Below are 25,390 nucleotides of genomic sequence, written 5' to 3'. Positions count from 1 at the left end.
GGCATTATAAACTAGAAAGGCTGCTTGAAACGGAGCGTGCAGCGCATCTTCCCTTTGATGGAGGAAATATTTTTAATTATTAACGCAATGGGTAAGAAACTGGTAGCTTCGATTAAACCCGAGGGAACCATGCAGCAAAAGTTCGCGTCAAAGCCACTTAACAATTCCACCAAAGACGTGGACGAGTTTCCTAAGCCTTTTACGTCACTCCTGGGTTACAGTGATTTCCAGCACGGGCCACGCCCCCTCCACGCGCCATCCCATTGAGGATAAATAATATAAAAGTCAAGTATAGGGTACTATGAACCTGGGCTTGGCTGCATTAGGCGTACGTCCTTCAGTGTTGTCGTTATACCCCTGTACTTTCCAACGCGTATTGCTCAAGACGTTTACACACTATTTTCGCCTTGATGTTGAACTTGAATGGGATTTGTTTCGGCTTACTAACAACTTAGGGTGTTGCTTTGATCTAACGACTGTATTTTTAGTAGATAAGATTATCTAGTCTTTGATTAGAAGTATATTAACAAGAAGTACGGGGTGATTCATTCTTCCCTCAACATCAACAGTTAACTATTAACAGTCTCACAAAGTTATTGCTGCTTTGGTTAGGATAGGTTAGGTTAGGTTATGGGGAAAAGGTCTCTTTGGTACTGTTGCGCTCGTCGACTTCGGAAATAAGGGTTTTTAGCGTAAGATCTTTGAGGGTCCTTTCCCGGTTGGGCACTAACTCTACCACTCTGGACTTAAAGAGGACGATCAGGGTTTTATCTCGTTAAGCTGAGGTCAATTTGGTGCCAGGAACGTGACACGCTCCGAGATTAAATATATATTTTTTTCTCCCCTTTTTTATCTTCTCTCATTTCTCTATCCACGCCAGCAAAACTTCAGAGTAAAAAACAACTTGCTATCGGATAATGCGCCCACTATCTTCATCCCCCCCCCTTCGTCTGAAAGGTCCAGTTTCTTAATTCCGCCAGGGATCAATATGTCAATAAAGTTAGGCTCCGGCGTTGGTTCCATCTCATTAGGTCAGGTCGCGGAGAATTGGCCGCGATATTCTACCATTTCTTATCAAATAAGCTTGACCAATACGTGGATATCGGCTACCGCGCGCACGGTATCTTTTAGATCTCTAAGAATTAAGTGATTTTACTCGAGAAGGGGCCAATCGTTTGGGGTCAAAGGTTAAGATTGGGAATTATAGTAAACGAAAACTAGTTGGCGGTAATTATAACAAGGGTCTTCTTCGAGACAACTAAACTCTGGGGGTTTTATCATTATTTTAACAACTTAGTAGATTCATCTCTCCCCCATTGAACGGCCTAAGCCTATTTCCAGACTAAAGCGAGAGAAACAACATTGTTGGTTTCCGGGCGTGTGGGTTGAACAGAATGACTTCGTTTTGACCGCCCTTCTCAACAAAACGTAATTAATTATTGGCTAGCAAGTTTGATAGCAAAAAGTCGCCCAAAATGTTCCGCTCAACGAAAAGCCGCCGCGAAAGACGATTTTTCAAACGCGCTGGAAAAAAAAACTACGACAGTTTCCCCTTTTTCGAGCGATTAATCACTAGAACGACTAATTAAGACAACAATCACACTGACGAAAGATTCATTAGTGACAACTAGCGTTCTCGCTCGCTCTCTGTCATTCCACGGTGCGAACAACATTGCCAGGCCACACCGACCCTCCGAGATTGAGTTATTTAATTACAGGGAGAATAAAGGACCAATACTTTTCGTACACGTGAAAAAGCGAGTAAGATTACCTAGGAAAAAGCTACGTTTTAACTTGATAACGATGGTAAAAAACAAAATGACTTACGCAGAAAGTGGGGAAGGTTGAAAATTCACATTAAACTCAAGAGAAAAACGTAAAACCTCCCTTAATAATTCATCCAAGGTAAAATTCAAAATTACATTTTATAGAACCACTGGCGCCATCTATTCTAACATTCTTCAACTTTTCAGTATAATTTCCAAGAATTAACGCGTTTAATTAAGTAATTAGCCTATTCCATAAGTTCAACACTTAAGATATTGTCTGGAAAACTTCATACTTTAAATTAACATAGAATTGTTTCGCTTCTAGAATTTAATTAACCCTTTGTTAATTAATAATTAAAATAAATATTAATTTACGTACCTGAAGTTTCGAAGCTTGTATTGAAACTCTTCAGAAAAATGAAACCCCGTAATAGATTCACGCTTAGTTGAAAAGAACCTAGACAAATTAAAAGTGGGCGTATTTTTAGACCACATTAACACTAACCTCGTCCCCCCCCTAAAATAATAATACCATAAGTTCATAAGGTATGTTCCATAAGTATGTCAATACCACTACTTCGTAATTCTAGAGGTTTAAGAACGACGCGAGAATTGACTACAGTCGGTTAATTTTGCAGTCCATCCTCCTATTTAGTCTATACTAAGCCTTTGAGATAGCGCCTCACCAGGCGTCGCTTTACGAGAATCTATGACGTTTCACCTACGTCACTTCATGACAAGCTCTCATTAACGAGTGACACATAATAATAATAATAATACTAAATAACTAAATTAGGCCTATTCAGATAATACAAGTGGAAGTAAAATTCACAGTAGGCCAATTTTTAGGAATAGAAACTTCCTTTAAATATTGACCTTGATATACTAGGCCTAGACTATCAATACCCAGGGCCGGAAATAAGAAAAATTTCTTACAAGGCACGCGTCCAGTGACCCCCTGTTTGACTTGAAAATTTATAGGACATTGTCCACGGGAGTGTGCAAAATAGTGTCGCATCTCCATAGTCAAGCTATCAAAACTTCGGAAAATTTATTGGTCAAACTGTCCAGTGACCCCCTTAGTTTTTAAAAAAATTATGGGACATTTTAAAATTCTATTGGACAATGTCCAGTGTCCTGTGCATATTTCCGGCCCTGTCAATACCCCCAACAACAATGCGCCACCTTTAGAATTTGAATCAGAAGAAGAAATAATAAACATGATATACGAATGTAGAACTTTTATTTTTACCCTGTTAGGTTAATTATAACAACAATTAGAGACCAATATAACAACCATAAAGAGCTCCCGAATATAATATATATTTATTAACACAATGTATATATACGGATATATCAAGAGAGAGTTAACCTTTAACCTTATACTCGTACCATAACGACGACGGATAACAACATCATATATAGACAACAGACAGACCACAGCTGGCATTTTTTTTAATATTTACAAGATTACAAAGAGTAGTTAATATTGTGGGTATAAAAATATTTAATCACTGGTATATTTTTATTAGTAAAATAGTTTTGTAGGCTAACTAACATTGCTAAGTCGAATTATATATACTAGCACCAATTAAAAAAAAAGCGCCTAAAATAATTATATAACGAAACTAAAACGCGAGGAACTGAACTGAACTGATAAATTAATAATAATAAAAAAATAATAATGGGTGTACAAAAAAAAAATCAAAAATTGAAACCCTCCCTCCCAGTAGCTTGCCAATAAGCTTAATTGTGTTCTAATAAATTTAGCCCTTTTAATTAATCAAAAAAATTTAATTACTAGGCCTACCCAACTTTCTATCATCTCTATTGGTCAGCTTCCGCTAATTTTAAAATGGGGACATTTTATTTCTTTTTGATTGGCGTTTTTTTATTAGAAACAATATTTTTGCACTTGGGAATGTGTCTTTCAGCAGCTCCCTCATTGAACTTGCGTCCGCAATGAGGACACGGAACGTAATCGGGATTTTCAGATGGTTTTGGTGGTGGCAAATCGGACAATTTTCCACCAGCTTCTAAATGCTTTTGAACAATTTTGGCTTGTCGAATGCTGTTGATAAATTCCTCGTGTTTGCTTCGCCAATTACTTTTCTTGTTCAACTTAAGAATGAAGAAATACGGGACAAAATCCAAAGATCATTAAGCCATAAAGGGTTAAGATTTAATTACGCCACGAGTTCTTGAGTATTAAATTGAGATCAACATTCCCACTAGAAATGTTTTAAGGACATTTTTGTCTCTTTTCGATTACGAGGGCTTAGACATCTTTGTAGGCGTTAAATTATTACAAATAATCTCATTCACGACGGGGGATTCCCACAGATAGATAGAGACACCACACCCATCGTAGGTTTAATGATAAGTCATGATAACCTGACTGGGTCATTTGCCCCCAATAAGAAAGAAGAAGAAAAAGTAAAACCAGACTACCAACCTTGGGATCTTCCTTTTTATGAACCCCTCGTCGCACAAACTGTTCAGCCTCCGTTCCTTTGACCCTCATCTTGGTGGCGTCAAAGGGTTTCCTTTTCTTAACCGAAGTCTTTTGGCAAATGGTCTCGTGTTTCTCGATACGATCTTTGGCGAAATTGCGACCGCAAATCGAACACTGGGACATATTGGGATCAGTCGGTGGGGCGCTTTTGGTTGGTGGTGTGGACGCCTTCCTAGTTGTAGAAGTAGTTGGCGCCGAAGAGGGTTTGAAGGAAGAGGCGGGGCTGGGCGTAACCCGACGTGACACGGGTGTCGTAGCTGATTTTGGCGTGGTATTGACCAAGGGTGATGACTTGGTGGTACCATTCTCAGAGTGACCATTGCGCGCTGAAGGCGATGGTTTGATTGGCTGAGAGGAGGAAGGAAAGAGACATTTCTTCCTATAACTTCCGAGTTAATAAGCTTCTAATATAAACTCATCAAAAAAGAAAATACCGTTATAGTTCTTTTGTGAATCGTAGTTTTAACAGTAGTTGTGACACTGTGACCGGTCGAAGATGGCGGTGTGGCCTTTTTTATCGTTTCAACCGTCACCTACATAAAGCAAGACGCGCGTTAACTAACTTCCATTGAAATTAAAAACAAAACACTCTAGAAGTTAATTATGACATAAATGTAGGTGTAAATAAATTCGATCGTAGGTTTTCGCTTTTTCGCCTTGAAATTTAAATTGAAAAATTAAGCGTCCTCGACAAAGATCGTTAAGCACAAGACAACAGTGCGAAAAAAAATGAAATGGGGCCATTGAGCCGCCATACAAAATTAATGGGGAAGAAATAAATCTGTATCGTTTGAATTAAGCTATCTAATAATAATAATAATATTCTATTTCATGTCGAGCGTATCTTATTACGCAATAATTCGGACATGGTCCACTTCCTTAAACGTCCTATTCAAGTCAAGAAGGAAGTCTTTATTTATTGAAGGAGGGAGACATTTCAGTATCCCTTTAATTTGATTGAATGGGGTTTGATTTAATATAATAGAACCCGTTTTAACGATTCTAGGTGCTGATTCCCGAAGAAATCAAATAAAAATAATATCATATAAATGGGAACTACCGCAAGAATGACGTTCCGTTTTATTTTCAGAACGGAAAAACGTGTTTCCTATTTCACGGGCTTTTAAACAAACCCCCAAATAGATATAAAAACCAGGCCAATAAAAGAAACTAAAATGAAGTCATTTTCGAATTAAGATAATATTCCTAGTTTATCTCAATTAAAATAGATAAGAATATATATAAATAAAAGTTCTTTTAAACAAGTAATTAAGCATTTTTGCGTTTAAACGATGTAATTTAAGCAGAAATTATAATTGAGGTCTCGCACGCGGCTAAACAAGAGATAATGTTATAAGTTATGAAGTGACTTCTCTCTCTTGGGTAATTTTTAACCAGCAGATTTAAGTTACTTTCTTAAATAAAAACATGGCGACTGCCTAAACTCCATTAGCAACGAGGTGTAATTACCCCTAGTTTCACAGAAGGCACGATATTTAAAAGAAGCGTCGAGAGAGAGAGAGAGGCGTGCTAAGCTAAGTCTCGCTTAGTTGCTTGACCTTACAGACACGTTTTTCGTTACTCTAACATTACGCGGCACGGCTTCGTTATTCTACTCCTTGTTACCATAAGTTCATAAGATATGTTCCCATAAGTATGACACTACATATACTTCGTAATTCTAGATCGAGAACTACGCGAGAATTTACTGCACTCGCTTTTGCAGTTCATCTTCCTGTTTAGTCTGAGTCACCAGGCGTACATCGCTTTACCTCGAATCTATGACCTACTTCAATCACTTCATGACAAGCTCCAGTTTGTAACCAGTGACGAACTTATGGAACATATCTTATGAACTTATGTTGTTACCCAAGAAAAAAATTTAGCTAAGCAGGTTCATGGGCCTTTGGTAAGTAAGTTACAACTATATTCCACCGCACACACACAGACATAAAAGGTAAAAAAGATACTCAAGAGAGGGGGAGGAAAGGGTAGGGGAGTGGTTTTCGCTTGAATAAGCATTTTTCGCGGCGTCCTATACCTTTGTTTCGACACCCATGAATTAATCTTTTGTATTCTACCCATGACTTTTGTAAAAAACAAAAAACAAAAAACAAAAAAATCACAAAAAGAATTATTGAAAGTTGGGCTGGTGACTTTGCAATAAACTGAACACACAGCGAGGATATAATTAATTTAAACTAAGAATGTCCTAAACCTAAATGAAGCTGATATTGTGAGCCTTCCTAATTTATTCCAATTAAAACACTTAAATAAAAATGAAATAAAAATAATTTTTAAAAATTATCTAATTACGATCAGTTTTCTGCCCCCCCCCAAAGTTCGGTCAAAGTTCACAAACACGAACAATCCAGTAAAGCTAATCTTTTCCTGAATCTCTAAGCCTAACTTTCCTTGATCTCTCTTGTCTAGGCATGACAACAAACGAAACCTCAATAGCCCAATTTAAAACAATATACCCAATAATTATTTTATATCAGATACAATTAACAATATATCTTAGAGGCTTTATTGGGTGAAATAATACTAGGCCTAGGCAAGCAAAGAAAAAAGAAATAATAATTTTCGATTTAGCACACGGGACAACTCCTTAGGGGGCTGATTATGTAAGAACTGGTGGTGGTGTTTAATAATAATAAAAAAACAGAGCCAGTAACACGTCCAGATGACTCAACTCTTTAGCACCCCCCCTCCCCCCTCTCTGGTAAGTTTTTAGCCCTCACCCCGTTTTTGGCAAAAAAATTTAAGTGGGAAGGATCTACCAAATAAGGATATCAGCATCAGCAACGTCCATAAAGGAGATCCTACACTATTTTTCCACCCAAAATATTATGCTATGCCATGCCATGCCTCCACCTAATCTACTCAAAAAGACGTTGGTTTCTCCCCTTTCAGAAAGGGGGAAACACGAAGCGTCTAACACTCCCAATAATTCTTTTGGTGTCTCGTCTTAAGGCTTTAAGTGACTGCGAAATTATGGGCAACTAACTAACTAACTGACCGACCCCTTTAAAATAAATTCTAGTTTTACCAACCAGCTTGCTTACTTGCTTGGTCCCTCGTTTCTAAAATGATGCCCTGAGGGCCCAGGAGGTTTTGTTATTTACCACGACCGACTCTCCATTTAAAAATTTAAAACCACGAAGATATTTCCATAAGGGACGGGTTGGTTGTGTATTAAGATATTTAAAATTTTTTTTGGTGATTAGGTACCAGTAGAAAATTAATAGGCATTTGTGCAAGTTTAATTTTATTTTGGTGGGTATTTTATAATTATGATTTTATGTTAAATAGGTTAGTAAACTTCGTTAAATTATATCACGCGTTTTAAGGAGGGTTTCAGTAGGTAGTGAAATGTAGGTTGATTACCCCTTTTTAATTTATAAATATATTTAAAATAAAAAATACTGGCATAATTAAAATGGTATAAAAAAACTCATTAAAAATTAAATTTTGGTATTATTTGAAATTGAAGTACTAAAACCAATAATGCTATTAGGTCTAATGTTGCAGTGATTCTAGCTTTCCTATACCGCAGCTACAACCCAAAATAATCAAAGAAATTTAATTTTAAACTTACTTTCATGATTTCATTTGGCTTTACAGTAGTTGATATGACTTTATTGCCAGCTCCAGTCTTTTTAACTTCAACTTTAGTGGCTGGTTGGGCTGAAGTCTTAGATTGTGGCGAAGCTAATCTACTAACCCCAGAATGATTTGATACAGCTGAGGCGCTGGTAGCCCGTGGTTTAGAACTCAATACCATGGTTCCTGAGCCTTAACAGATTATCATTTAACTTAGAAACCATTTAGGATGGAATTAATAATTCAAGTAAAGATTAAATAATAAAAATCATTTATACCAGACAGATTGGTGCTCCGAGCGGTAGCTGCTTGCAACTGCTCAGGACCGAGTCCGGATGAGTTTTCATCATATTTCAACAACAAGGTAGGTTTGATAGTCATAGGTTTAAGTGGGCGAGAACGGTCCACCCCTGAGCCGCCGCCGTGTTTAAGCGCGGGTGGATGACTAATAGAAGAACCCGCCGGTTTCTTTAATTCATTTAAACCTACATTATTATTGCCATTAACGTGATTCCCATTGCCGCCGGTACAAGACGCTCCCGAAATATTACTACCATTACTTTTAGAAACCCGATCTAAAACCCGCTGTTGATTCTGGTTATAAATGCGAATACTGCTTAATTTCTCTTCCTTTTGTTGATCAATACGTTGCCGAAATTGCGCTTGCAACTGCTCTAACTTAGACGGCATGTTTATAATACCTTTATTACCGGCCGCGCTCTTGAACTTGAATATCGTCCCCCGGTAACGTAACAAACAAAGTTAGGCTTAAGGAAACACGGTCGGTAACTTAGGACGTGCGCCTGTTCATAACTCGCTTCCCGAACTAATTTTAATTAATATTAATTCACTCGCTAATTACCCCGAGATTTGTAACTATAAATAATACCGAAAGTTATTATATAGAGTTAACACTGGGAATGAATGGGAAAACGGTAACGAAATTATCAAAACAAAAAAAACAAGTTCCCGGATTCGTGGCTGTCTCTGTCAAGCTTGAACTACTCGCGCAGAATGTTGTCTGTCTCGTCTCTGGCGTCTGGCCGAGAGTCCGAGACTGGCATTGATTTCCCACCAGAACGCGACGGCAGCAGTTTGTATAAAAGTGACGGGGAGAATGAAAATACTAGAGGAACGCGATGTTACGCCAGACTCGAAACGCGACAAACTAGGTATAACTTGTTTCGGCTTAGACATCGTACAACAAGAATTCTAACGGAAGTCAAGACCAAAACTAAAGTGCGTGGGTCATTTGGTTGGTTGAAGGGGACATTTCATGTTGATCAATAGAGAGCTTTCAGTTGGAGGAGGAGCTAAGTCTCGTGACATAATTTACGCTGCCATATTGGTGGTGGGTTTAAAGCAGAAATGAAGCTGAGACCACCCAATATGGGAGGGTGTGACGTACTACTATCCCATCTGAAAACTCTTATAGAGCTGAGACCACCCAATATGGCTACCAGTACAGCGGTAATTAAGACTTGGGAGGGTGTGACGTACTACTATCCCATCTGAAAGCTCTCTATAGAGCTGAGACCACCCAATATGGCTACCAGAACAGCGGTAATTAAGACTTGGGAGGGCGTGACGTACTACTGTCCCATCTGAAAGCTCTCTATAGAGCCATCTCAGTTGTGACGTCAGCGCCTGGGTAAAACGTCACTGGCTTAGCTTTGGCAGTGGGCGGCCATGTTTGGTACCTCTTTGGTTCTAAGGACAAATTATAGCGTAGGTGACGTCACACTAAGGCTTCTGAGATAACTCTATAGTGCAATTGAGTCGATTTATTCCTACACTAGAATTTCTGTAGTGTTAAGGGCAAGAATACATAAAGCTACTAAGAATAATTTTTCTCAATCATGAATGTATCTAGGCGAAGTTTTCCCCCAATTCTTAGTCAACAATTAATTTCCCTGACATTTCACGATTTGTATGAACCCTAATTAACTCATTTAACTTTAAACCTTGCATTAAACATGCCGGCAAACATTTTATGGAACTAATAAAACCCCAAACAAACTGAGATGATAGAATTCAATTAACACGATTTCTAAAAGAAGTCAAGATTGCATGGGTCCTTCATTTGTAGAGAGTGTGCGTGGGTCATTTAGTTAGTTGTAGAGTACATTTTATGTTAATTAACGGCGTAATTGCGCGAATTAACTAGAATTTCTGTAGTTAAGGGCAAGAATACATACAGCTACTAGGAATAATTGTTCCCAACGTATCTAGGCGGTTTTTCGTAGCCAAATCATTAGGTAATTACGAATTTTACCTCGCGAGTAATAGAGTGACGCATAGTACTTGAGCCTGGCCCTTAAAAACCGCGTAGATATTAACACAACGACCTCTATTAGCTGTATGTAAGGAATATAATTAAAAAAAATGTAATCTACAACCTTAACGACTCTCGCCACGTGAAGGCAGACCCACGACTTAGAGTCACCTGTGGGGGAGAGAAAAAGGTTAGTGCGCGACACCTGTTGGGGGAAAAACAATAATTAAACATTAGTAATGTATTAATAATATCAATATAATTAATTCAACAACAACAAAAATAATCATTATAACGCGACACCTGTGGGGAAAGAAAATATAATAATAATATTAACAATATAATCAATTCAATAAAAATAATTATTAAAAAGCGACACCTGTGGGGAAAAATATTAACAAAATATACACAAAAAATAGTAAATACGATTTTATTTTTATTTTTATTTTATCAATCATAGTAAGAATAATAAATATCAATCATAGTAAAAGTAATATCATTATGATTTTAATCACAACGAAGTCGCGATTATTTACGGCAAACGCGTCAGTCAGTCACAAAATTCCCCTCCCCCCAATAAAGTCACAAATAAATAACAAACATATAGGACAATAGACGCAAGAGAAAGACAATGTTTAAAACAATGTCTTTACTCGGTTTTATCAAATACTTAAAAACTAAAAGGCGTTAAAAGGGATTGTATGTGGGCACCTACTCGGAATCCAACTCCCACGGTGATGGGAAGTGTGCAGTGGATTCCATTGTCCCATGTTAGTAAAAAAGAGATAGTCAAGGAAATAAACCCCAAACCGGAAGTCGACCAACATTAGTGGAAGCCCCGCGGAATGGGGGCCCACCCAACAATAATATTGTACACCAGTACCACGCGAAGATTAATTAATTAATTACGTACACGGCACAATTTATCATCGAGTGGACACAACACAACACGATAAACATAAAGTAGACCATTTAAACCCTTATTTCAATCTCCCATTGGTCATTAAATTCAACCAATAGGGAGATCAAAAGGATTGAAAAGTTCTATTTGCCTCACATTAGGAGGACTGAAGGTCTCTGATGAGCTTTGGGGGGAAAGATTAGTTCAATATTAAACACTTTAATTAATGGTTCGAGTGTACAAGACTTGGAACTTAACCAGTCAAGGACAGCACGAAACCATGGTAAGTAAGTAGGTCCTGGCTAAGATAAAAAAATACGTAGGCAAGATTCTTTCAAATCATAAAGGATAATTTGAAGGAATCAAGAGAGAGGGGGAAGAATGGGGGAAAGGAAAATTGGAGAAGATAGAGGATGAATCGATAAAGAAGAACGATTCTGGTATATGGCGATGTCTTCCGGAAGAAGAAGACAGAAGTTCTCGATGACTTGGAAACTAGTCCTAATCGAGACCCGACTATTTTCTCGATAACGCGTTTACTACTACTTAACTACTACCCCTCCCCCGCGTTTCCCAAAGTAATTGACACAGACAACTTGAAGAATATAGTTTTTTTTCTTGAAGAAATAAAAAAAAATCGACGTGTAGAATGAATATTTTATGCGAAACTTGTATTGTAATTCGAAGAAGGTCTCAAAGACAAATCGACGTGTAGATTATTTCCTAAATTCTATCCTTAACATAACCTAAATAACCTCTGACCCGAAACCTCCGCGGAACAAGGTCAACGGGACTAACATTAAATTAACTAAGCCTAAAAAACCTTTCGCTTTGTAAAACAACCGGCTTTCTCCACCCAGGACCTATCTAAATGCGATGGCGGCGGACTAAGCTAAAAAACCCCCCTGCCCTGGACTTTGAAAACCGGAAGTATACGCCACTAGGGTTTAAAAAAAAAAACACAAAATAGCTCAACCTAAACTTCAAATTTAAATTTAACTAACACTTCTGATCTGACTAGATAAACAATTTAACCCTTGGCGACCCCAGTCACATCAGGTGCGCATGCAATGCACCCGGAAGACCTAGGCCCCGCGGGTCTAACTAACTAAATAAACAAATAAATACACTTCCTGACAAATAAACCCATCCGACTTCGCACGACCGGTTATAAATAAACCGGTTACTTGGAAAAGTCAGATGAGTTTAAAAAACCTTATTCTCATGGCCTAAAGTAAGGTCAAGCAAGGAAATTATTTGGTCAAAGACTCACGGTACCACCACCACGCTTTAAATCCATCGAGATCTTGTCCAAGATGTCCATTGTCCAGTTGTATGTGTCCTGCGAAAAAAACTCGAATTAATCAAGAGTTCATAGGAGATGGTACATAGACAAAAATGTAAAGGATATTGTTGACGTCATCTTATTGTGCGGCTTGAAGTCTTCAATATTTCGTTGTCATTTTAAGCGATTAGTTTTACCCTTAAAACTAAGTATTTGCCTAACTAGATCCTACACCTAAAGCATCGCAGCGCTGCTCCAGTATATCCCCTACAAGGGGACTTCCTAAGGAACTCCAGTTTTGGCTTGACAAAAGCGGTCGGTAGGCATTTGTGGGCGGGATTTATACGTGCACTTATAAATACAACCCACTAGCCTACGTCAAGCTAAACACGCACGGAGTTCAAAAGGAAAGTCACTTTGTAAGGTCACTGGTTATAAGCCTAACTAAAGGGTATTTGTAGGACGTGTTGGTAAAAAAACGTCCTTGAAATAATTGAGGACAAAATACGCATTACCTTATTTGACGCCCTGGTCCATGGGCGTGTCCGGAATCCAGAATCCATCGCATCCATCAATCATGTATGTAAGTGACTTCGTATCGTTGGCCAAGAGGTGGGACCATTCACCTTAAAAGATATTTAAACAATTAGTAAGATTATTTTAAAAAAAAGTTTACTTTTTATTTTATTCGCGTACGATAAATTTAATTGAGTTAAAATTGAAATTAACCTCGATTAACTAAGTTAAAATTGAAATAAAGCTCGATTAACTAAGTTAAAATTGAAATAAAGCTCGATTAACTAAGTTAAAATTGAAATAAAGCTCGATTAACTAAGTTAAAATTGAAATAAAGCTCGATTAACTAAGTTAAAATTGAAATAAAGCTCGATTAACTAAGTTAAAATTGAAATAAAGCTCGATTAACTAAGTTAAAATTGAAATAAAGCTCGATTAACTAAGTTAAAATTGAAATAAAGCTCGATTAACTGAGTTAAAATTGAAATAAAGCTCGATTAACTAAGTTAAAATTGAAATAAAGCTCGATTAACTAAGTTAAAATTGAAATAAAGCTCGATTAACTAAGTTAAAATTGAAATAAAGCTCGATTAACCAAGTTAAAATTGAAATAAAGCTCGATTAACTAAGTTAAAATTGAAATAAAGCTCGATTAACTAAGTTAAAATTGAAATAAAGCTCGATTAACTAAGTTAAAATTGAAATAAAGCTCGATTAACTAAGTTAAAATTGAAATAAAGCTCGATTAACTAAGTTAAAATTGAAATAAAGCTCGATTAACTAAGTTAAAATTGAAATAAAGCTCGATTAACTAAGTTAAAATTGAAATAAAGCTCGATTAACTAAGTTAAAATTGAAATAAAGCTCGATTAACTAAGTTAAAATTGAAATAAAGCTCGATTAACTAAGTTAAAATTGAAATAAAGCTCGATTAACTAAGTTAAAATTGAAATAAAGCTCGATTAACTAAGTTAAAGTTGAAATAAAGCTCGATTAACTAAGTTAAAGTTGAAATAAAGCTCGATTAACTAAGTTAAAGTTGAAATAAAGCTCGATTAACTAAGTTAAAGTTGAAATAAAGCTCGATTAACTAAGTTAAAGTTGAAATAAAGCTCGATTAACTAAGTTAAAGTTGAAATAAAGCTCGATTAACTAAGTTAAAGTTGAAATAAAGCTCGATTAACTAAGTTAAAGTTGAAATAAAGCTCGATTAACTAAGTTAAAGTTGAAATAAAGCTCGATTAACTAAGTTAAAGTTGAAATAAACCTCGATTAATTAAGTTAAAGTTGAAATAAACCTCGATTAATTAAGTTAAAGTTGAAATAAACCTCGATTAATTAAGTTAAAGTTGAAATAAACCTCGATTAATTAAGTTAAAGTTGAAATAAACCTCAATTAAGTTAAAGTTGAAATAAACCTCAATTAAGTTAAAGTTGAAATAAACCTCGATTAATTAAGTTAAAGTTGAAATAAACCTCGATTAATTAAGTTAAAGTTGAAATAAACCTCGATTAATTAAGTTAAAACTAAAAGAGACCTCGATTAATTAAGTTAAAACTAAAAGAGACCTCGATTAATTAAGTTAAAACTAAAAGAGACCTCGATTAATTAAGTTAAAACTAAAAGAGACCTCGATTAATTAAGTTAAAACTAAAAGAGACCTCGATTAATTAAGTTAAAACTAAAATAGACCTCGATTAATTAAGTTAAAACTAAAATAGACCTCGATTAATTAAGTTAAAACTAAAATAGACCTCGATTAATTAAGTTAAAACTAAAATAGACCTCGATTAATTAAGTTAAAACTAAAATAGACCTCGATTAATTAAGTTAAAACTAAAATAGACCTCGATTAATTAAGTTAAATTGAAATAGACCTCTAAGTTAATATCTTCATTAAGTATCAGCCTTGATTGACAGTTGCCAAGCGCGGGAAAAGTAACAATGACGTAACGAAACCTACTACAGCTGAGCTAAGCTACAAGAAGAAGCCGCGCTAACTGATAAAGTTCAACCACCGCGGAAAATTAACTGTAACCAGGGTAACGGTCTTCTCTTCCATAGTCGGAGACGAGGGAGTAGCGCTAGGTTTCCAACGAGAGAACAATGGCGGCATTTCCCTTGTCGCGAGAGCGGCCTCCCCTCCTAACACGAAACCGGTTCTTGCTTAGTCGCGAATTCGGCCATTTTGGAAAATCCCTATCTTTCGTTACATGGACGCGACTAACTAATTTCGAGTAAAAAAAAAATAACATGCAAGCACCGAAAGTATTTAAAAAAAAATAATAATCTAAAAAATATTTGCATAAAACTATTTATACTAAGTCAAAATTAATTAAATCTTGATTAAGTCTCGTTAATTTTCCACTAAACAACTTCGTTCCAGTTCCCAAGCTACTACGCTAAAATGGAGGCGAGCTGACAAGATCGGGGAAGAAGCCATTGTCTTTACCGATGGACGATCAAAACCTAAGCCTAATCGCGATTACGGAAAATTGTATTAGGCTAATAAATTAATTCTTTCCCTTAAAAAATCTTTATTCTAACTTTCAATTACCCCATTTTATCTAAAAGAAGCCTCTAATTAGCTTAGTGCTTAATCCCAGGCTAAAATTAAGCTAATCTCAATAATTAAACGGGCTAAAATTAGAAAAAATTAAGAGCGCGATTCCTTTCATGCTTACCTAGACCAAGTTGCGTACGCAAATGGCGACGCCGCGAAATTGGCGACCCCGTCACTACCGTTTACAGATTTGGGGAAGAAGACCGAACCACCGCGCAAGGTTCTTCCGGGGTGGGGAGGGGGGAGTTAACCGTCTAAATATAGACTTAACTATAGTATAACCATAGATATATATACGGGTCTAGATACACTTCCCCTCTGTTAGGCCCTTTAAAAAATGCGGAGGTGAGAACTAGCAGTCGACGCTTTACGGAGGGGGAATTAGATCCAAACGCCATCTATTGAGAGTTTCAAGAAACAAAAAAACGAAAAATTCGAATATGAAAAGAGCGGGAAATTCAAATTAGGCTTAACTTTTCAAATAGCTTTACGTATTTTTGATCTCCTTTATACGTGTAATTATGTTCTTAAGTGAAATAAATAGTTTTTACGTAAAAGGAGTAGTGTTTTTAATGAAATGTTAGTGAAATAAGGCATTAAAGATGGTTAACAGTTGTTCTTTCACACATTGTCATAATTTATCAACTTCTGGAAAGGAATATCTTTTTATAAGTATGATTAAAAGTTTGTTTACCACCTCGAAACCAAATAATAACATTATAACTACCAAATACAATTGCAAAGCATCAGCACGCCCGCTGGCAAAAGTTATTTATCCAATTTTTTAGCTTTCAAAATTCAGCGATAGATGGCGCACTAGGTATCTTCCCCCGGGAAAATCGCGTCGACTGCTAGCTGTCATCTCCGTATTTTCCCCCGATTCAGTAGGGTATCTAGACCCGTATATATATCTATGAGTATAACTCATAAAGCTACCGCGCCCTTAATTAATTGTAACGCCCTTTTCTATTGGCGGAGGTTCCCGCGCGCGGCAAAATTAACTGGACCGGCCTTTTCTATTGGCGGAGATAATAAGGGAGTTATGCTAGGTTTAGCTAGAGAACAATGGCTGCCTTCCCCCTTCGTTACCGACCCCCCCTAACCAAACGCTTCTTGCCTAAACGCGAAAGCGGCCACCTTGGAAAATACCAATCTTCTACCAAAATTCTATGCATTTTGAAACATAATTTAGGAAAAAAATTATTTGTTTTTAATCCCTAACGAGATATTTAATTAAGTTAAAAATAAATAATCCTCGTTTAATTAAGTTTAGTTAAACATCGACGCGATTTACTAATTTCGAATAAAAAAAATGACACGCATGCGGCATGCACCGAGAGTATTTTAAGAAATAAAATTAATCTAGAAAAATATTTGCGTAAAATTATTTATACCGAGTCAAAATTAATTAAATCTTGATTAAGTCTCGTTAATTTTACCCTGAACCACTTCGTTCCAGTTTCAAAGCTACTACGGCACTACGCTATGATGGCGGCCAGCTGACAAGATCGGGGAAGAAGCCATTGTCTTTACCGATGGAAGATAAAAAGCTAAGCCTAATCGTAACACTCATCGCGATTACCCAAAATCGTATTAGGCTAATAACTTAATAAATCTTTCCCATAAAAAAACTTTATTCTAACTTATTAATTACCCCATTTTATCTAAAAGAATACATCTAAATAACTTAGCGCTTAGTCCCAGGCTTAAATTAAGCTAATCTCAATAATTAAACGGGCTAAAATTAGAAAACAATTAAGAGCGCGATTCCTTCCATACTCACCAAGTCAAAAGTCGGCCATCGAAATGCCGGCACCGTCCCTCTCGTTTGGGCAAGAACACCGGAGCGCATTACCGCGCAATGTTCTTCGGCAAACCATACTCCCTAAAAAAAATAGTGTCATAAGTTTCAATTATAGTATAAAATAAGTAAGGTATATCATCAATTGGCTATTAACTTGTCATGACTAAAGTTTCAATAATAAGAATACCTATAAATACATTTTACTGGCTCAAATTTATCTATTTTAAAATAATTGAAAGGCTAAATTGATAAAAGTAGGAGAGAATCTCACCTAGACATCAGCTGACAGGGAAAATGGGAGAAGCAAGGCCGAAGATGCTGAGCCAAAGCGTAGAAACGGTAGAAGTATTGGAATTGGAATTTTCCGGCGGAAACTTCCTTCGGGAACCGCATCACGGTTCTTCATAAATACGCTTGCGACTTGATAAAATAGGCCAATGGAGGGAACGGGGGAGACCACTCAAAGTAGAAACAAAGCTGATTTTTGAACTTATAATTAAATACTATTTTTAGTAAACGATAATTTTAATAATTTTTAATGCCAAAATCAGATTTTAGCTTATAAAATTAACGAACTGAAAGAAAGTTGCAGAAAAATAGCCGTAGCCAATAAGAGTGTGAGATGGGTCCCCTATGACAAGATGGGCGGAGTCGCGCGCATTACGGCGTCTGCTTCTTGTTTACCGATATAATTAAACCTGTAAATTTATTTATTTATTAAGAGATGACAATATTTGTTAATGAAATTTGAAATTTATTGAATGAAAAACTATTCCTTAGCTCTGAAAACCGTTATATGTATTTTTGCGGTTCGAGATAGAGAATAATCTGGCAGATTGATGGAGATTCGTATATCGCGGCGGCGCTACTGACGTCTGTAGGCAAAAACACCCAGCTTCTTCTGCGAGACCTTTAAACCACGTGCTCAGGTTTGACAGCTCGTTCAAAAACAAAACAACTCGTGAATGATAACGTTGCGCGATTTTATGTGGTTAACCTGTTTTTAATCAAGACTTTAAAATGAATTACGAAATTAAATCATTACCAGAAAATGTAATTTCTAAGCTTAGATCGGGAGTAAACATTGCTAGTGCCGCGCAATGTGTTGAAGAATTAATTTTAAACTCTGTTGATGCTAAGGCAACTTGCATCGCAGTTCGATTAGATTTAAACTACCGCAAAATACAAGTCGTTGATAATGGAATAGGAATCGAAAAGAATCAATTTGCATCCATCGCCGAGAGATATCACACTAGTAAGTGTCATAATTTGCATGATCTTACTAATCTGGGACATTATGGTTTTCGAGGCGAAGCCCTGGCTAGTTTGCGCGAATTGTCAGGCGCATTGGTTATCGAATCGCGATTCCGGGGTTGCGGAGAAACGTACTGTAAAACATTCTTTTGCAAAACCAGTCAAAAACCTAAGATATCAAAATGTCAAGCCAAAAGACCAAGTACCGGAACAACCGTAACGATATTGGACTTTATGCATAATCTTCCTGTAAGAAAGAGTTTGATTTGTCCCGTCAGGGATCTGGAACAATGTAAGGAACGGATTCAAGCGGTCGCGTTAATGCATCCACACATTAATTTTTCCCTTCGTAATGATTCAACGGGAGAGATGTCTTTACAAACTAAAAAGTGCAAAGATTTAATGGGAATATTTCAAACGCTATATGGGATTCAAAAAGGTTTAACCGCGAAAATAGTCCAACATAAGCAAGATAATTTTGAAGTTTGGGGTTTAATTTGTACGGATGGACATTACTCCAAAGATTTGCAGTTTTTGTACATCAATAAGAGATTGGTATTGAAAACAAGACTTCATCATATTTTGAATTGCGTCATAGGTAAAAGACTATCAAGTAGAAATAGCGCGCAGAGTACAAAACATCCCGTGTTTGTTCTGAACTTGAAGTGTCCCTTGAATAGCTATGATATTACTTTTGAGCCCAGTAAAACTTTAGTGGAATTTGAAAACTGGGATCCAATCAACAGATTTTTCGAAGAGTTTTTGGAACAATTTGTTTTGGAACATTTTGGCAGTGAACGTAAGGATCGAGTCTCTGATCGAAACAACGATGTTGTTGTTGAGAGACTGATTGTGAATGAAGTTGCAGATGTTAGGCATTCGCTGCATTCATTACCCGCTATAAGAAATGGCGTGGGAAAAAATGAGGAAACGCGCTTAAAAACCATCGAAAAGAATGAATCCCAGCCTCGAGTTGCCTCCAAAAGTTTGCCCTATGACGTAGATAGTTCTGGGAACAAATTCTACACGCCTGTTAATCAAATTATAAGGACAGAACCTCAGATTCCCCCTAAAACCACTTCTTCAGACAGTCCCGAAGCCGCGTCAGCGTTTGACTGCTCTTTACATCATTTCGTGAAAAGATTTAAGTTAGTACCCAAGGTAGAGAAAACCTGGAAACTGCCGGACCCTACTCCTAAGATCGAAAAAATACAAACCTCAAATAGGCCTACCGATGGTGGAAAAACTGTTCACTTTAATCTGGATCTCAATGTAGAGATTAGTGATAAGGAATTTGAAGAAACTGACTTACATTCTCCTCTGTCAACGAGTACAGAACCTTTCACAGTTTTAAGTCCTGTAACGGATGAAAATGACAGATTTACATCACCTACGGACGACCAATTAAAAGATACAAACGATTCTGATTATGCAATTGCAATTGCGGAATCTGAACCATTTTGTACCACGCAACCATTTGAAGTCGACCTCGCTTCAGCTTCAGATATTACGAACCGATCTGGAGTATCAAATTCAATGATTAAAGACTGCAACCGTAGCAGATATTTTGATGTAACTGAAAGGACTGACACTGATAGTGTCAGTAAGGTCTTGAAAAATTGCAGCGAGGAAATTACGCTATCTACGAAATTGCAGTTTCCTAGACTATGGGTTGAAGATGACCAACGTGGAATTAATACTAAAGATAAGTTCAGAAACTCGGCGTCCAACTCGGCCTCAAGACCCTTGATACGTCCAACAAGATTTGCGTTTCATAGTCAAAAATCCTTGGACAATATTACGAGTAACCATAACTCGCATCAAAATATTGAGTCCAGCCCCGAAAACGGGTTAACAGTTGACGCTTCCTTACCAAGAAACCCGGAAGTACTGTCACCAACAGTTGCGTCTGACAGCGAACCATCTTTGGACATAGTTCCAAACACCCCTACTTGGCAACTAATTATCCGAAACTCAAAACCCGAAAATACGTCCCATGGTTCTATGACCAAAGCTGTCCAATGTACATTAGCAACGCGAGAAAACGCGACGACATTCAAGGATCATTCCCTATCACCGACAGTAACAACACAAAGGGAAACATCTTTGGACACTTGTCCAAGTACTCCTAGTTCGCAGCGAGTAATTAGCGATTCAAAATCAAGCCCAACAACACCAGGCAAACAGCTTCCAAACATTGAGGGACAAAAACAATCCTCAGAAGAACTATTTACATCAGGATTGGAAGAGACTGAAGCGAAAGAAGATCTGAACACTTCCGATTCCGTTGGTAGTTGGATGAGTCAATGGCAATCTCTGGAAGATCAACTAGATTCCTTATTTGAGAAAATGGAAGGCGACAAATCTTCCCGACAAAATGAAATGAAAGAACTGACTAAGATAGAAACTAAAGAAGACTCGGAAAATCCTGATAAAGGGGATAGCTCCGGCAGTTGGAAAAGTTGTCTAGATCCTGAAAGTAGATCAGTACTCTACATCAATAAAAATACGGGAAATTCCTCCTTCAAATTGCCTGAAAGAAAAATGGAAAGGTTATCAGGGGCTGACTGTAAGCGACGATCGTTTGCAAGCCCCTTTTTAGTTTTATGCATTACTATTTTAATTATTGCAGTGCAAAAACCTAAACATTACTTTCTAAGTCACGATTCATCGCCTTTTCAACCCAGACCCGACAGAAAGATTCATAACCGCGATAAAGACAACGGTATTAATTGTTTCTTTGGAAATTATAAACACCCAATAATTAGCCTTATTCCTGATCAGCGCCATCTATCCATAGCGGTGACTTTGAGAACTACTGTAATCGGCAAGCCAATCAGATGTCGCTAAAATCTGGTGACGTCATTTTTGGTAAGACCCGAGAGTGCCAGTCAGTGACGTCACCAGACATCTGATTGGCTTGCCGCTTACAGTAGTTCTCAAAGTCGCCGCTATAGATAGGTGGCGCTGATCAGGAATAAGGCTAATTAAAGTGATTCCTGAATAATAAATATTTTGGTTGTAGCTTCAGATGTTTCTAATGTTTTAAGAGAATGGGATAATCCCGTTTTTGAAAGAAGTGACTCCAAGGTTATACTTCATTTATTCAATACCAAATTAACAATTAAAATCCTTAGGTTAACTCTTTCTAAACTTCTTTTTGTTAATTTCTTAAAAAGGAAATTAATGATCTAAGTTGGGAATTGTTTAAAGACAGTGAGTCATTGGCGAAAGTCCAACGCAGTTTTGGAAAATTTCACAAAACTATGTTAAAAAATATTCAGGTGTGTAGGTAGGGTCCGGGTAATCTTAAGGATACGCGTGAATGATGGGTTATTTTCGCACGCAGGTTATAGGTCAAATTGACGATAAATTTATAGCGTGTTTAATAAAAAACGAAGAAAATGGTATTAATAATAAGATATCTCGCATTTCTTTAGGCAATATTAATATTAATATTAAAATTAATTTGTTTTAATTGCAATTTAGATAATCTTTTAGTTTTATTTGATCAGCACGCAGTTCACGAGCGAATTAGGCTTGAACACCTTACCAGGGGTATTCTTAATTAGTATTGACTAATTAATATCATTTTCATCGCAACCATAAAATGTTTAATCTTACAGAACTTTATATCGGCGATAAAATCATGAAATACATTGATATCATTCCCCCTTTGGTTTTAAACCTGGGAGGCGAATGGGTTCGTTTAGCCAGAGCTTATCGCGATGAATTAAAGAAACTGGGGATTAATTTACTATTTAATTGCGCCAATGTTGAACATCTCTCAGTTACAACAGCTCCTCCGAGTATAATTGAAAGAGAGTCGAATACTTTGAAAAGGGGACGATCTACAACTTTGGAAACAAATCTAACAGTAATTTTTTACTAATTGTTTCATTAAAAATGGATTAAGAAAAATTAATGTAGTTAATTTTTAATTAGGATCTAATTATGGAACAATTAAATAAGATTAAAAATAAAACAATGGGTCCCTCCCTTCCATCAACTTTACAGAATATTCTAAACTCTCAAGCTTGTCGAGGTATTCTTTCTTAAGCCTAATTTCCTAAATTCTAATTAATTAATTTCATTTCAGGTGCAATTAAATTTGGAGATAAATTAAATATACGCGAATCAAAAGAATTAATTTTGGGCCTAAATCGTTGCCAATTACCTTTTCAATGCGCCCATGGTCGACCTTCTATGGTACCTCTTCTCAATTTTGCTAATTTAAAAGAATTCCCTTCAAAGAAAGTAATTAATTAATTAATTACGAATTAAAATTCTCCAATATAATTAATGATTAAAATTAATTAAAATTACCTTTCAGAAACCTCCAAGTTATGAAAACTTACGGAAGAATTAGTTTAAAACATTTAAATTATTTATAATTAAATAAAATAAAATTGCTGTAAAAAATTAATAAAATTGCTGTAAAAAATTAATAAAATTGCTGTAAAAATTTTGTTATTTTAAATTTGTCTTTTCGTATTTTATTTATTTATTTATTTATTTGATTGACGTTTCTTTTAAGTTTGTTTTTGTTTACTTCATAGTTCGCTAGTACAATATTTCATTTAATTACTGAATTAATTAAGAAATATCCTAATGATTTTCTTTTCTTATCTGATGAGGAGGAAACAGGGTGGGGGGGGGAGGATTATATTCATTCTTTCTTTACCCAAGTCTTAATTTTAATTAACCATGATTAATTTAACGCGTAAATAATTACGCTTAAATTATTACCCTCATGGTTTAATCAATTATTTTTTTTTTTTCTTCTTTGTAAAAATTCAATAGCTAAAGTTTAAAAACTAAGAAAAGTAAATAATAATAATAATAATAAAAAATTACATGTATTACACAAATTTAATTATTTACATAAGATATTTTGTCTTTTTTAATTATAATCTTAATAGTTTTAGCGCATTTTATTTTTTTTTGTTTCTTTTAAATAAATATAACTTTTTTTTTTTTGATTAATTTGTGATGGTGGGTAGAGGTTGGGAGGTCAAAGGTCAAAAATCTGGGGGGATAATTAATTTAATTAATTAGTCATGGGATTTTTTTTAAGGAGTATTTTTTATATAATTTAATTTTGTTTGGTCAAGAAGTACTTGTTTTCTATTCAATTTTTTCATTAAAATATGTAGTTAATTATTTTATTAAAAAATTCATTAACCAATTTAATTTCAATGATAATTAATTTAAAATCAACGAAGAACGTTTGGTAAATCATTCTATTCTTCGTAATGATACCCCAAAATGGAATGGATGCTTCCAATTTTTTTTATTAGACCTACCAAAATATTAGGCTTAAAGTTAAGCCTTAGTTTGACCTAATCTTAAGCCTTAGTTTGACCTAATCTTAAGCCTTAGTTTGACCTAATCTTAAGCCTTAGTTTGACCTAATCTCAATCAATAATGGAATTAGGAGAGTTAAACCTAATTCGGGGATGGGGGGGTTTAAAACCTAATAAACAAAATTAGTAGTAGACGATGGATAACCACCATTTTGGGGGTGGGGCTGCAGTTAGTAGAAAACCAACCAACCAACTGTCTTTAATTAACTTTCAGAATCACCCACCGTGTTGGTGTTGGGCTACTTTAAAAAATTATTAAATTATTTCTCCTCTCTATTATATTTATTGTTTTACACGTTTTATACCCTTTTATAATATAATATCTACTACGAACTTCTTAATTTCTCTTTTCATTTAATTAAGAAGAAGCTCATTTATTAATTAATTAACCTATAAAAACAAGCTTCGGTAGCGATGGTGGTAGTAGTAGTAGACGCTGACACTCACATACACACGTGTACTTGGAATGAATGAATGAATTTAGTCTCTAGACGATCAGTTGTTTTAAAGGAAAACAATTTACTCCTTTAGATTAATTACTTAAATTTATTAATATTAATATTATTATTATTATTGTAAAATAAACACTCGTTTCTTTTTATCAGCTCTCTGTTTCTCTTGGTATTGTGTTGTTTATTTTAAATTACCGAGGTTTTGTTTTCGAGACGCGTTGTAATTGTAATTGTAATTAAAGGGAAGCCCGTATGTGGCACTTATTTTTTATCGGTAGAAGTTAAATACCCAATAGTATTTCATTTCATTTCATCATTTTCTTTTAAAAAAATTTACACGAAAACTATAATTTTTAAGGATTTTGTAAAAGTTTGTTTTTCGATTCATTAGACGATAATATTAATAATTAAACGACCATTTATTTTTGTTTGTTCTTTTCCTCCGGGAAATTTTTGGGTTTCACGCGTTTGTTGATTTATTTACGCAGGCCAGAGTTTGTTTGTTTGTTTGTTTGTTTATAATACCGGTGTAAGAATAGAAATGTAAGTTACGTTACGTTACTTTTGGGTGTTGGGTTAGCTCTGGGATTCGTAACTTGAAGAACCGTGATCTCGATCGTCGTAGAGTAAATGATGGTTTCTGGGACTCGGAGGAGAACTCATATTTGAACTGTTGGAAGCTATAGAGTGACGCGGGCTTGACTGTTCAACTTGGTCCTAAAATTTAACCCCAAAAATGACACCATAGTTTAAGCTTAATTAGCCTTATTCCTGATTAGCGCCACCTACCCATAGCGGCGACTTTGAGAACTACTGTAAATGGCAAGCCAATCAGATGTCGCTAAAATCTGGTGACGTCATTTTTGGTAAGACCCCGAGAGTGCCCGTCAGTGACGTCACCAGATTTTAGCGACATCTGATTGGCTTGCCATTTACAGTAGTTCTCAAAGTCGCCGCTATGGGTAGGTGGCGCTGATCAGGAATAAGGCTAATTAGTCAGTGGCAATTAGGTATAGTCATTTTGAGCAATTTATTTTTAGCTTTGGTTCGCTCGCTGCAAGGGCTTCTGGGATAAGGGAATGT

General features: G+C 36.0%; 3 protein-coding genes across 5 annotated transcripts in view; 1 reads left to right on the top strand and 2 right to left on the bottom strand.

The window, feature by feature from the left end:
• Positions 1-2,995: 2,995 nt before the first annotated feature.
• On the bottom strand, positions 2,996-9,053 carry LOC149717865 (uncharacterized). Its single transcript, XM_089841040.1, has 5 exons — positions 8,169-9,053; positions 7,886-8,082; positions 4,719-4,817; positions 4,225-4,632; positions 2,996-3,890 (listed from the first exon to the last, which is right to left on the bottom strand). Exons 1-5 carry the CDS (start codon positions 8,578-8,580, stop codon positions 3,636-3,638), a joined length of 1,371 nt encoding a protein of 456 aa, XP_089697166.1. The 5' UTR covers positions 8,581-9,053; the 3' UTR covers positions 2,996-3,635.
• Positions 9,054-18,015: 8,962 nt separating this feature from the next.
• Positions 18,016-22,963, top strand: LOC149717864 (DNA mismatch repair protein Mlh3-like). The gene is made up of 10 exons (XM_089840937.1): positions 18,016-21,058; positions 21,122-21,214; positions 21,515-21,579; positions 21,669-21,773; positions 21,839-21,896; positions 21,979-22,047; positions 22,116-22,366; positions 22,435-22,534; positions 22,589-22,746; positions 22,823-22,963. The coding sequence occupies exons 1-10, from the start codon at positions 18,256-18,258 to the stop codon at positions 22,856-22,858; spliced, it is 3,738 nt and encodes a 1,245-aa protein (XP_089697063.1). The 5' UTR covers positions 18,016-18,255; the 3' UTR covers positions 22,859-22,963.
• The window catches only part of gek (serine/threonine-protein kinase gek), a 40,420-nt gene continuing 37,984 nt past the window's right edge, over positions 22,955-25,390 (bottom strand). For all 3 annotated transcript variants that reach the window (XM_089840933.1, XM_089840926.1, XM_089840930.1), the window contains one exon: positions 22,955-25,024. In XM_089840933.1, coding sequence (XP_089697059.1) covers positions 24,884-25,024 — 141 coding nt within the window. In that variant the 3' untranslated portion in view covers positions 22,955-24,883. The remainder of the gene's footprint in view (positions 25,025-25,390) is intronic.

This window comes from Phalangium opilio, unplaced genomic scaffold (genome assembly GCF_054372755.1).
Source record: "Phalangium opilio isolate 3A_F unplaced genomic scaffold, DU_Popi_V2 ptg000003l_1, whole genome shotgun sequence".
Lineage (NCBI taxonomy): Eukaryota > Metazoa > Arthropoda > Arachnida > Opiliones > Phalangiidae > Phalangium > Phalangium opilio.
The sequence above is the reverse complement of the archived record's forward strand: the minus strand, read 5'-3'. Positions and strand labels throughout refer to the sequence as shown.

Bases quoted from the DNA above. Each gene is read 5' to 3' on its own strand.
- LOC149717865 (XM_089841040.1), bottom strand. From the start codon at position 8,580: ATGCCGTCTAAGTTAGAGCAGTTGCAAGCGCAATTTCGGCAACGTATT. The intron at 8,083-8,168 runs GTATAAATGATT...TAATCTGTTAAG, and splicing joins TCGGAGCACCAATCTGTCTG to GCTCAGGAACCATGGTATTG. The intron at 4,818-7,885 runs GTAAGTTTAAAA...TGCTTTATGTAG, and splicing joins AGCCAAATGAAATCATGAAA to GTGACGGTTGAAACGATAAA.
- LOC149717864 (XM_089840937.1), top strand. From the start codon at position 18,256: ATGAATTACGAAATTAAATCATTACCAGAAAATGTAATTTCTAAGCTT. The intron at 21,774-21,838 runs GTGTGTAGGTAG...TTTCGCACGCAG, and splicing joins CTATGTTAAAAAATATTCAG to GTTATAGGTCAAATTGACGA. The intron at 22,535-22,588 runs GTATTCTTTCTT...ATTTCATTTCAG, and splicing joins AAACTCTCAAGCTTGTCGAG to GTGCAATTAAATTTGGAGAT.